The sequence below is a fragment of the Bos indicus genome, chromosome 15 (genome assembly GCF_029378745.1).
Source record: "Bos indicus isolate NIAB-ARS_2022 breed Sahiwal x Tharparkar chromosome 15, NIAB-ARS_B.indTharparkar_mat_pri_1.0, whole genome shotgun sequence".
NCBI classification, from domain to species: domain Eukaryota; kingdom Metazoa; phylum Chordata; class Mammalia; order Artiodactyla; family Bovidae; genus Bos; species Bos indicus.
The window spans coordinates 49,891,342-49,904,865 of record NC_091774.1 but is presented as its reverse complement, the minus strand read 5'-3'; the positions used below and the strand labels follow the sequence as shown (position 1 = coordinate 49,904,865).

Genomic DNA, 13,524 nt, shown 5'->3' with positions numbered 1-13,524 from the left:
ACTTTTTCTTGACTGCTTCATTTTTGCATTCTTCCACTTCCTTTGTTAGTAGCTATTTGAATCAGCCCTTTTGGAATTCAGAAAGGTCTAAGAGACTGAAGCCTTCCCCTGTAAATAAGGAATAGGAGACTTGAGAGTGCTTTTGTTCCCAGGGCAGCCCCCACAAGGTCCTGCTCCATTTCAACTTGTTTGCCAAGTACTGCACCAGGAAAACATTCATATATCTTTTTTTTCCCCTCAAAAGTGTTATGATTAATAAAGGATGCACTAAAGAAATTAAGCATAATAACTGAAAACCTATTAACTCAGCAGTTGTCTACTGAGAGATGTATCAATACATTTGAATTACATTTTTATACCACCTCCACTGCATTTCCTACCCTCTTTTCACAGTTCCTAGATATTCTATACCTGATGATTATTTCCAGTGTGTTTCCTGCATTTTTAATAGCACACTCTCTCTCGTTCTGATTTCAACAATAGTTTTAACACAATGAGGTGCATCTAATCTGGTGATATTGCCATATTTCAACTGTCTATTACCTCTCTCACTATTCACATCTCATCTTACTATGGTTATCTGTTATGTTTTCAATTCCTTTACTCTTCTCTGGCTTCATTAGAGCTCATCCAATATGTGACAGAGTCAAAATATCCCTCATGTCCATTCCTTCTCCTCTGCAAATGAACGTGACTGAATAAAAATATATACATACTGTAAAGAACCCAAATATCCATAAGTGAAAGGATAAATGAATTGTGGTATATCCACAAAACAAAATACTATTTAACATCAAAAAAAGAGAACTATTGATGAATGCCTTGGAAAATAATTGAGGTCAGTGAGAGGGGAAAAAAAAAAAAAAAAGACCAAAAATGAAATTACATTTGGTATTAATGCATTTGAAACCATGTATCTCTGATTGGGACTTGAACTCAGCCAAAACCCAGTTTGAGACTTGAATTCATGGTCTTTAAACTGAGATCACACCAGATCTTGGGACTCAATGAAGTTCAGATTCTTGATGTCTCATCAATGAATTCAGTGAGAGACAAACTGACCGGTAAGAAGTGGAATTATTTAGAGAGAAATACACTTCACAGACAGAGTGTGCACAATCTCAGAAGATGAGAGCAGCTTCAAAATATGTTGTGGCTAATTTTTATGGGATGGATAATCTCATAGACTAATGAGTGGGAAGATTATTCCAACCATTTTGGGGAAGGGGTGGAGATTTCCAGGAACTGAGCCACTACCCACGTTTTAGTCTTTGATGGCCTTGAAATTGTCATGGTGCCTGTGGGTGTGTCATTTAGCTTACTGATGTGTTACAATGAGCATATAGTGAGGCTCAAGTTTTAGTGGAAGTCAAGCCATTCACCATCTTGGACCCATTTGATTCTATTGGTTTATTTCATGTCCTCACATTATGTAATTCTTTCAAAGTTGTGCCTGCTCCCTTCCCTCTTGTCTCACATTTACATAAAATTCTAGAAATTTAAATTGACATTTAGTGATTTCAAATAGATATGTGGTTGCTTGAAGATGGGTATCTACCCAAGTACAGCATTATAAATGCACATGAGGAAATTTGGGAGAGTCACAGGTTGATAATGGTAATGGTTTTATGAGCTTGTGCATATGCCAAGATTCATTGGATAGTGCATTTTAAATATGTACAGTTAATTATATGCCATTTTTAATAATGAAGCTTAAAAATATGTAATACTCTCTATTTCACCTACAACTGAAAAGCAATTTTAAATGAATTTTAGTCTAAATATGAAAGAATGCCATTGTATAAGATGACTGTTGATAAACACATGAGAGGAAAAGATTTCTTAGATCAATGTGGAAATGTTTGAAACTGTTGACTGAAACCACCTACTTTGGCCAGGCACAATGATAACCAGTTGCATGAATTATCTCATAAAGAGAGTTGCTGATAAAGGAAATGGTGCTAGCTGGAGAAAAAAAAAAAAAGGCAATCTAGAGAGGGGCCAAAAGGAGGAGAAAGGAGATGATATGTACTGCCAATTACCCATAATGCTAGAATTCATCTTGGCTACGAGATGTGTGAGCCACCATGATGATCCTTGAGTTAGAGCAAACATGGGCCAAGAAAGATGGTTGGCCAGAGCCAGAAACTAGGCCCATTACCATGAAACCTGAAACTTTGAGCCACATAATAGAACAGTTCTCTTGGGTCCCATTACCCTTTCTGCCCCAGCTCTCCTGCCCCAGTGCCCCTTTCCCTCTCTAATAATTTCTTCTTTGTCAACACATGTGCCTCTGTTCAGATAATTCATTTCTGAGTATTAAACAAGAGCTCAATCTTGGGCCCTGGGAGCCCCTCCCCTCCCTGAATTTCTGCAACAGAAGCAACTAGCACTTATTTAAATATTTTATAATTTTGATTAATTAGGATATCTAGTCTTCAAAAATATTTCAAGTATTCTACAAAAAGCAGAAAACATTTTTAATGTGTATAATCTAGAAAAAGATTACATCAAAATATATAAAGACCTCATAATATTAATAAAAATAATAGAAAAAATCCAAATGTATCATATCATAAATATGTAAAAATTTGATTTAATCTGATTATTTGTTTGAAAATGGTAACTAAAATGACAAGGAACTACTATTATAAATGTACCATATGGCTAAAATGATGATAAGCATATCAAATATTAGTAATGATGTCCAGTAATAAAGGTTCTTATATTCTGCCAGTGAATATAATTGAACCAACATTTTAGAAATGCATTACACCACTTACTAACATTGGCAGTACCCTATGAATTAGCAACAAGACTTTTGGATGCAGAAATCATCACTCTAAGTGCACCAAGATACATACACAAGAATGTTTAAAATTGTGTTTTTAAAAATCAAATCTTCTCAATGCCCATAAACAGAGGACGGGTAAAAAAGCTGTAGTATATCCATACCATAGTACATTATGCAGCAAAGAACATGAAAGATGGACAAAAAATATTCTAGTCAAAAATTCACAAGAAGAAAAACAGAAAAAAATCAATACTATGTACTTCTAATTATATAAAATTGAAAATTCAGCAAAACTAAACTATAAGGTTTAAGAATGCATGTTTAGGTTGTAAACATATATACAAAAAAAGGTATAATTACTTTAGCTATTAATATAGAGATTATCTTTAGGAAGAATGAGAGACTGTAATGGTGAAGGAACACAACACAAGACGTGTAAGGAATGAGAAATTGTTTCTTCATCTAGAAGTTATTTTCATGAACTTTACAAAATTGGTTATTTTCACTTTTCTGTATGAGAATTATATTTCAAAAATCAAAGAAAATATATCTGCACTAGTGGTTATATTACTTGCTTCTAATCACCTGAATCAATGTTTAAATTCTAACTATTCTTATGAAAGGTAAGGTAATTACTTTGCTTGTATTTTCTCCGGAACTGTCAACTCTTACTAATTGACCTATTTCTAATCGTCTATTTAAGAGACAAAAAATGGTTGCTCGATTATTACACCTTGTTATTGGTCTCTTTAGCTAATTATAGGCTTAAAAAACTTGACTGTCAACACACAGTCATATTATACCTAAATACCTCATTTGAAAATTACTTTTTATGTATGATGATGTACTTTTATGGTTTATGTTGTTTGTCTTTTTTCATACTCCAGAAGATAAATAAAGGCAGGCATTCTGATGCATATGGAATGTGTTTGGTTTTGTTGGTTGATACAGCTAGGTTGATTTTTCTTATTGAGCTTTTCAAATGTATGTGCTTTTTCTAGTATAATTCATGCACTTTGGCAATTTTTTGCACTTTATATTTTGGAATATGGTTCTCCCAATTCCTGCATAATTAATTGGTGATTATCATCACATTCCATTTTCCTTGGTTTCTTATTCAGGTGTATCAGAACTTTTTATCTTCATTTTGTGCACATTACATGCTATAACCTCTTGGAGACAATTCATATATTTGCTGTTTTACTTCTTTTGAGAGGTGGATGTCTTCACCAGTTATTCATTATGCAGTATGGTTGCCACAGCTTCTTGAAACATTTAATGCTGTAACAGATTTAAAACTAATTAAGTTTTTGTTACCTCATTAAAGAAATTTTTGTACATCTGAGATTCACTAACATATTGCTTTATTACTTCCCTTGGTGTATTTTTCCTTTCTTCATATACCTCAGGTTTATAAAAATTTTAGTAAAAACTTAGTGCAGAACTTCCCTGGCAGTCCAGTGGTTAAGACTTCACCCTTTTAATACAGGGGGCACGGGTTCAATCCTTGGTCCAGAGCAAACATTCCAAAGATTCCACATGCTGCTCAGTATCTAACCTACCTGAGGTCAATTGTAAAAGTACATTATGACACAAGTTCATTATGCTTTATTCAACATAATTATTTATTCAAAATAATTATCTGCTTCTGCCTCTTAAATGACATGATTCCTTTTTCTTTCTTTTTATTGTAGTAAAATGTTGGGTTATTTCTTTCTTTGACTATATGTTAGTTTACAACTACATATTCAGATATCTCTCTTTGTTTACTACGATTTTCTTCAAAGTTTTCTTATTACCCTAAAGTCTCTATATTTGTTGGCTTTGAATACCATTGATCAACAGCAAGAAAATGTCTTAATTGTTCATTATACAATGTCATTTTTCTGAAATTTGAAGACGCCTCAAGCATTACCTAACTGTGGATAAAAGCACCAATTAGACACAGTTCCTCTATTCAAGATACTTGCAGTATGAAATTTCTAAATGCAGTGAAAATGTATTTGTATAAGTGTTCAATGCTAGAACTAAAGCTCCAATTTCAAGCAAAACTCAAATTGGGTAAAATCATTAAAATATTTGTCTCTGAAAAGATGTTTTCTATTTAGATACTGATTGGATTTTTTGGATAAAATAGGTATATTTTTGAATATGCTTAAAATTTTTAATGTATGCTTTCCTGTGAAAACTCCTCTGTGTTTATAGACTTTGGACAGCATCATACAGATTTTATATTTCTGACATTGATATTACTAATTTTACATAGTTTATATATTCATCAGTTATTCAGATGAAGTAGACAAAAATGGATAAGTGATTTCAAAAAATCAAAATATAGATTCATAAACAAATACTATAAAGTGAAACATAGCTAGAATTATAGCTTTGAATTGGTTTAGCAGCCTAGAAATATTGATATATTTCATGGTGCTTGAAAATTACTGGAAATGAAGTGCTGTTTTCTTCAATTTTGCTGTCAATATGTGCTGCTAGAAGGGACATTCTAGATTTAAATAAACAGGACCAAACAAGAGTAACAGAAACAATTTGAAATCTCATCATAAGGAAGCTTGTTCTTTATGTGAATAGCAAACCAAAGCTTTTAAGTATTTGAGGGCTTGTTAAATTATCAGCATTTGAGCTTTAAAGATTGTTTTCAGATGTAGATATTCGTTCATGATGTAACTTTTCACCATATTAAAGTTGCTACTTTAAACTAACCTAAAATCTCTACAGAAGGAGCCACTAATGATCAGGATGTCTTTTGGAGAAGATCATTTTCAGGACACGGTCACGAATTTGTTTGGTCTTCACTCCATAGACGATTGGGTTGAGAAAAGGTGGAACTAAAAGGTAAAGGCTAGATAAAAGGATGTGAACGTATGGTGGTATGTGAGAACCAAACCTGTGTGTGAAGAAAGAGAAGAAGCCAAGGAGGTAGAACTGCAGGAAGACACAAATATGAGCGATGCATGTATTAAAGGCTTTCAATCTTGCTTCCTTCTGGGGCAGTTGAAAGACAGTGACAAAAATCTGAAAATAGGACAAAGTGATAAAGCTGATATCAAATCCTAAGATAGTGAAGGCAACAAACAGGCCTAATATCTTGTTGATCCGTATATCTTCAGTAGCCAGTTTCACAATGGCCATGTGCTCACAGTAAGAGTGGGAGATGACTGTGGTTCGGTAGAATTTAAGACGATATTTGATAAGCACTATGCATGGTGCTACAAGAACGACAGCCCTGAGTATTACACTGATTCCAATGTGAGTCAAGAGTTTTTGGGAGAAGATGCTGGCATGTCTCAAGGGGTTACAGATGGCCACATAGCGATCTAGGGCCATGGCCAGTAAAACACCTGATTCGGTTGCCTGGAATGAGTGAATAAGCCACATTTGTAGAAGACAGGCATCAAAGGAAATCTCTGTCAAGTGAAACCAAAAGATGCCTAACATTCTGGGAAGAATACATGTGCTAAGTGCAATGTCTGTGGCCCCCAACATGGCCAGAAAAATGTACATTGGACTATGAAGGCTGTTTTCATATTTGATTATCACTAAAATTAATGTATTCCCAATCACTGCCATAAGGTACATGAAACAGAATGGAATCCCGATCCAACACTGCACTGACTCCAGGCCAGGAATCCCAATGAGTGTTAGTACAGAGGGCGTGAAGACTGAGCCATTGGGTCTGAGCATGGTGATGTGAGTAGTAGAATCAAGAAGTGCTACTTCTATGTCATCTTTTAATTCCTGTTAAAACTGAAAACTTAAAAATTAGAATGAGTTATTTCAGCAAAATATGCTTTAGTTAGACTAGGAAGATACCATCTTACTTTCTCTGCCCAATGACTCCTCTCTAATTTTCCATCTCTTTTCTCAATGTCTTTAAGTAGTCAATCATCAGATTCTATGTTTCTGCATGCCTTTATTTTTTTCAGTGAGAAAAACTAAGTGAACATACTGTATGGCTTCTTTCTGGTCCATGACTAATGAAAGAAATTCCCCTTAACTTGTGCTTTTATGAGTGCTAATCATCAGTGCTTTCTTTCTTTTTTGGTCACATACCAATTGGAATTGAGGGAAAAATTCATCTAATTCAAAGTAATGAATTTGAAGATTAGACTGTACCTAGATCTGGCATGAAGGATCTATAGTAGTAGTAAATCTTTCTGTTTGGTCATAATCAGAAAGCAAGTTTGATTAGAATATTTTTCAGTTTTGCAGCTCACTCTTTTTTTTTCTCTTAAATTGGTTTCTTCTTGGCCAGATCCCTCTGAAATACACTCTCTCCAAGTGCTTTAAACTAATTATTCAAACTTTCAATGTTTTCCCAAAAATGAGTCACACATCTTTACCTTCCTCTACTTAACCTCTCAGAAAATAAATCCATTACTTTTAAAAGTCATGGATGTTATCCCCATATCCTTAGTTCCCAAGGATTTGTTCTATGCCCTGCAATGTACACATCACTTGTATTCAATTTCAAGTGTCAGCCTAAGTCTTCTGTTCTTCTCCCTCTTTACCAATAACCATTAGGTCTGAAAAGCTATTTTTTTTTCTTAATTATTTGCAATAACATAAGAACTTGTGTTAAATATAATGTTTCCTTTACTTAGAGCCTTATGCATCTAATAGCCACTCAAAATACAATTTCTATAGTTAACATTTTTCTTTTACACAATTTTATTTCATAGAACCAGATTCAGCTCCTTATTTGTCTATGCCCTTCAGTAGTTACTTCATTCATACCACTATTCACTTTCAAGACCTCCTATAAGTGAGTTTGTCTTATCATTTTCCAAACTCTTTGGGGTTTTTCCAGGCTGCCAATCCCCAACTATTTCTTCTGTGAATACATGTATACTGATATGTGTGTGTTTAACCCCAGGAAAAGCAAAATATTAATTTACTAATTAGTAAATATTTTTTGACTAATTGTAAAGCTCCTTTTTGGAACCATTAAAGCAAATATAAAACAAAGACTATGAGAAAGTCCTAAAACAACAGATTTGGAATAAGAAGAATCTCTGCTCATATCCTCTCCTTCATCCTTCAAGTTGTCTGCCCTGATAAGCTTAGATTCTCTCACAGACAAAAAGATATATCTATCCTACCTGAGGTCAATTGCAAGAGCATTTGTTGCTTATTTTTCTTAAAACTTATTCCCTTATGAACAAGGCTTTCCTTTTGGACACTCATGTTTAGGAATTCTCCTTGGAGCATATACACAATATACCAAAGCAGATGTTTTTCAAATCAGAAATTAACATTTGAGAAGTTTATTTCCTAATGATTTTATTAAATACATATTAATTAAGCATCCACTATAATGAAAGTATTATTTACACCAACTATAGAACAAATATCAATGTATTTATCATATAACTATGATGTACTTACATTGTGCTGAGTGCTTGAAACTCAAAAAGTAGTGTCAAACATTGTTAAATAAGTATTATATTATCTTTTTAAGTTTGTAAATTTTTAATTTTTTTTATTTTCCTCTATTATATTGGCAACATTACCCTATTTTATTAATGAAAAGCAGCTGCTGCTAAGTCATTTCAGTCGTGTCCAACTCTGTGCGACCATACAGATGGCAGCCCACCAGGCTCCCCCGTCCCTGCAATTCTCCAGGCAAGAATACTGGACTGCCATTTCCTTCTCAAATGAAAAGCTAAGACTTGTTAATTTATAAATAATATATTTATAAATAATATAAATAAATATTTGTTTTTGTTCAGTCGCTAAGTCATGACTGACTCTTTTGCTACCCCATAAACTGTAGCCCTCCTCTGTCCATGGGATTTCCCAAGGAAGTTGCCATGGAGTGGGTTGCCATTTCCTCCTTCAGGGGATCTTCCAACCCAGGAATCGAACCCTCATCTCCTGCACTGAGAGGCAGATTCTTTGCCAGTGAGCCACCAGGGAAGCCCATAAGTAAATGTACTTTGTTCTAAATTATATGGGATGTTGATCTCGCTCGCTCACTCGCTAAGTCACTTCAGTCGTGTCCCACTCTGTGCGACCCCATAGACGGCAGCCCACCAGGCTCCTCTGCCCCTGGGATTTTCCAAGCAAGAGTACTGGAGTGGGGTGCCATTGCCTTCTCCAGGGATATTGATCTAGGTAAAACAAAAAAGTAATTTGTGTCTTCTGAGATTTTTACAGCTATAATTCAGTAAATATTAGGAGATATATTCAGAGTACAGCTAAATCAGGATGGATTGTATTAAAATACACAAAAGTGTCTTCTGAGATTTTTACAGCTATAATTCAGTAAATATTAGGAGATATATTCAGAGTACAGCTAAATCAGGATGGATTGTATTAAAATACACAAAAGATTTCAATGAGATTGTTCCTCTCAGGATCTGAAAGAGGACAACTCTTAGGTTAGCTTCTTAATTTACCAAATAGTTTTACTATATACATTATAGTACATGTTTGTTAGATGCTACTTGTCTGGCATAGGACCCCACTTGGAACATCATGGTATCCATATACTTGCTAACAATCTCTATGGTTTGACTCAAAAATACAGGCTACTCTCTTTATCCAGAATATTTGAGCGATTTAACATGGCTGTATAAGGAATACTTGACCCAGAGAATCCATAAAACATGGAAGCCATAGCTCTAGGTAAGTTAATATTGTGAATAATTGCAGAAAGGAAAGTGAGCAAAAGAGAAGACAGCAGTAAACAAATGAGCAGATATAGAAATAGAAAAGTGTGCCTTCAATCTAAAAGACAATATCTCTTATGAAAAATGTAGTTACCTTTCCAGATGATAGTTTTATATTCCTACTGAGAAAGAAAATTCTTATTTTATGGAGAAGACAAATAATTTAAACATGAAATTATTTTCTCTGCCTTTGACCTCTTCTCTCCCCCTAGATTGCATTGTTTATCTGTCTTAAGCATCAGACCAAACTAGCCCATGGGCAGAAATACCTGCTTCATTAGAAAGAACAACATTCTCCTGACACCACAACTCCTTAAAAGGTAACATTCCTTCTTAATCTTATAAGGGGTTGCAATGACCCACCACGTTGTTCTTGGAGATCTGGATTATATAACCTGTCACTAATACATCATTCAAGGTACAACTTTCTTCGCCCTAAAATTTATATAACTGTGCTTTCATTTCTAATAGAGGGAACAGTCCACAGATTTTTCTGAGATGTTGTTCCTGTATTATAATCTTCAATTTGTCCCAAATAAAATTTTAAACTTGCTTCTTAGATTAATTTTTTCATTGACTCTAACTTCATGAGTCCTAATGACAATTTTCTGGGGCAGTGTTTCCTAAGCAGGGTACAATTACCAAGATATGTTGATGTTTAGTTGCTAAGTAGTGTCTGACTCCTTGTGACCTCGTAGACTATGGCCCACTATGCTCCTCTGTCCACAGGATTTCCCAGGGAAAAATACTGGAGTGGGTTGCCATTTCCTTCTCCAGTGGACCGGATCTTCCTGACCAGGGGTTGAACCTAGGTCTCCTACATTGCAGGCAGAGTCTTTACCACTGAGCCACCAGGGGGGCCACCAAGGTATAGGTCAGATAAATTTTTGTTTTGGGGTAATTTTCTGCATTTGTAGAGATTTACAACATCCTTATTTTGTACACATTAGATGTCAGTAGCTCTTGCTCATCTTGGCACTCAAAAGGTATTTAGATGTCATCAAATAGCCCATAGATGTGTAGGGAAAAGAACATCATCCTGGTTGCTAAACATTATTATACAGTTATACAGAAAAAGCACTTTTAAATTAATAAGATGAATGATTATGTACTTTTAATCAAAATGGGAAGAATAAATTGCCTATGAAGGGGAATAATTTTTCAGTAGAAATTACTAGATAAAAGAGACTGAGACAGTCATGGTAAGAGAAAATAGTTTGTACAAAAATCACAAGGGCTTCCCTGGTTGCTCAGAGGTTAAAGCGTCTGCCTGCAATGTGGGAGACCTGTGTTCGATCTCTGGGTCTGGAAGATCCCCTGGAGAAGGAAATGGCAACCCACTCCAGTACTCTTGCCTGGAGAATCCCATGGATGGAGGAGCTTGGTGGGCTATAGTCCATGGGGTCGCTAAGAGTCAGATACGACTGAGCGACTTCATTTTCACTTTCATGTGAGATATGGTGACATTGTCTCCATATAAATATTTTTCACATATAAATCATTTCATAAGCAGAAATGATGGCTAATAGAAGGAAATAATATCAAATGTAAAGTGTTTTAAACCAAATGGTTTTATATTTTTGGTGGAAGGACACTTTTTTTTGGAAGGTAAAGAATTCCCTCTGTTGGCAGTTTGATGGATGGCTTGTAAGATGTGGCAGCTAAGTGTTAACAGACCCAGTCAGAATGATACTAGTGATAGTCCATACATTGCACTATGAAGTATTATGGTATAGCAAAAGAATAACAAAGAATAAAAATCTGTGAGACTCATTGACTTTATGCAGCAGAAAAGGAGAGATGAGGCTAAAGGAGGTTTTTCCTTGAGAATTTCAGCTATGAATGACAAAAGAAAAGCTGAAAGGAACTCTGTGTATACAAATGTAAGCAGATTTAGAAGACTGAAGAAAGGTATCTTAAACTCTTGAAATTCATAAGCCAGGGTAAATATACCTGGATCATGTTTACAGCATAAAACATGAATTATTAGTGTTACAACTCCAATTTTGAATCAGCTAAATTTCAAGATGTAAAAGATTTAAGGAATTCAGGGCTCTAATTCCACACTTTCTACAACCTCAGGAATCTTTCCTCTATGAACTCTCTGACATTCACCCACCCTTCTCTGTCTCAAGTCCTCATGAATATAGAGGACTATTTGTTTCTGAGATAGCGTGCCACATTTCAGGACAGCTCCAAATGTCAAATAGATATTCTTTATAATGAGCCTTAAATGGCTTCCTTCTTAATTTCTTCTTAAAGTCCTAAATCTTCAATTCAATGATATATAATAGCCATGGGTCATGGCAGTTAATTGCCCAAGATCTGCAGTAAGCCAAGGGAGTTTAAAATCTGGATACTACTACTTACGTTTGCCTTCTCTGCACCCAGGTATAAAACTTTGAATTGTATCAATTTCTTTATTTCTCAAGCAATATTCATAGATAGAAACTAATTACCATGTGACTTTGATTATTAATGGCAAAATCCATCTAAATAGTTGGAAGGAAACATAAAATATATTGATCTGTCAATAAATGCCAGTTATTAATCAACAGACATTTATCTTCTCACAAATAACTTGTGATATTTAATGAACACTTTATCTGAATAAGTGTTTTTACTGAATTACTTGAAGGCAGGTTTTTCCTCCATTGTTTCCAGTGTGAATGTGAAAGTGAAAGTCGCTCAGTCAGGTCCGACTCTTTGTGACCCCATACAGTTCATGGGATTCTCCAGGCTAGAATACTGGAGTGGGTAGCCTTTCCCTTCTCTAGGGGATCTTTCCAACCCAGGGATCAAACCCATGTCTCCCACATTGCAGGTGGGTTCTTACCAGCTGAGTCACAAGGGAAGCCCAAGAATACTGGAGTAGGTAACCTATCCCTGCTCCAGTGAATCTTCCCAACCCAGGAATTGAACCAGGATCTTCTGCATTGCAGGCAGATTCTTTACTAACTGAACTATCAGGGAAGTAAACATGTATAATTTCCTGACCTTTTAACAAATAAGTTTTCCATTAATCTATGAGCACAGATACCAATCTCTAAATACCTTTGTTTTTCAACTTCATTTTTAAATTTGTTACCAAGTGTGGCTAAGTGATTCAGAAATGTTGTGAAAAGCATGAGACACATCTCTCTGGTGACTAAACATTCAGCTACTGTAAGATTGTATTACTTTTTTTTTTTTTTTTACATCCTGGAATTGGATTGATTGTATGACATATACATCTTTTTGAAACCAATCCTCCACTTTCCCACACTCAGTGCAGAGTCTCAAACCCAAAGACTTACCAGAGATCATCTGTGGTAGTACAAATAGAAACTATAAAGTAGTAAACATTCTGACATTTCAGATAGTGAAGAGTGAATGCTTTATACTCTAGGATGCACCTGGGGACTGGTTTTTACCAATCCCTGGAGAGCTTTCAGGTTCACTGGAGACATGAATGAAAACGAAGGCACATTCAGAGCATATAAGATTTATCTCTAATAGCTGGTTCTGCATCTAAAAAAATTCTCAAACTTTGGTTTCACTTTAGGACTGGGAACCAAAATGAACCTCCTTCTAAAAATTTCTTAAGAGGACAGTGCCTCAAGACAGCACAAAACAAGTCAATGATATTTATTTACAAAAATAATGAAACAATAAAGGTAAAACAAACATCTTGAAATGTTCAAAATAACCATCCAAGACATGCTGACAGAGAAGTAAAATACATACATACATACATATATATATATATATATATATATATATATATATTTTTTTTTTTTTTGTAATCTAATTTTAGTCAGAGAAGGACTGACTTCTTGTTTAGTCCCATGATTGGGGCTGACCTGGGAACATTCACCTCAGAGCCTCAGCTACCAGTCATTTTCTGAGCTTCTTCTATGCAAAATTTGGGACACAAATCTATCCCATATTCAAACCAGCTCTCACCAAATTATCCCAGTTATGTTCAGAATTGTTATGAAAGGATGGTATATATTTTTTAAAAATTTAGTGTCTAAAACTGATATCAATTTCCACATG

At 34.9% G+C, this 13,524-nt stretch overlaps 1 protein-coding gene across 1 annotated transcript; it reads right to left on the bottom strand.

The window, feature by feature from the left end:
- Positions 1 to 5,539: 5,539 nt before the first annotated feature.
- LOC109568949 (olfactory receptor 52A5-like) lies at positions 5,540 to 6,496 on the bottom strand. Its single transcript, XM_019974300.2, has one exon. It carries the CDS (start codon positions 6,494 to 6,496, stop codon positions 5,540 to 5,542), a length of 957 nt encoding a protein of 318 aa, XP_019829859.2.
- Between the last annotated feature and the right edge of the window lie 7,028 nt (positions 6,497 to 13,524).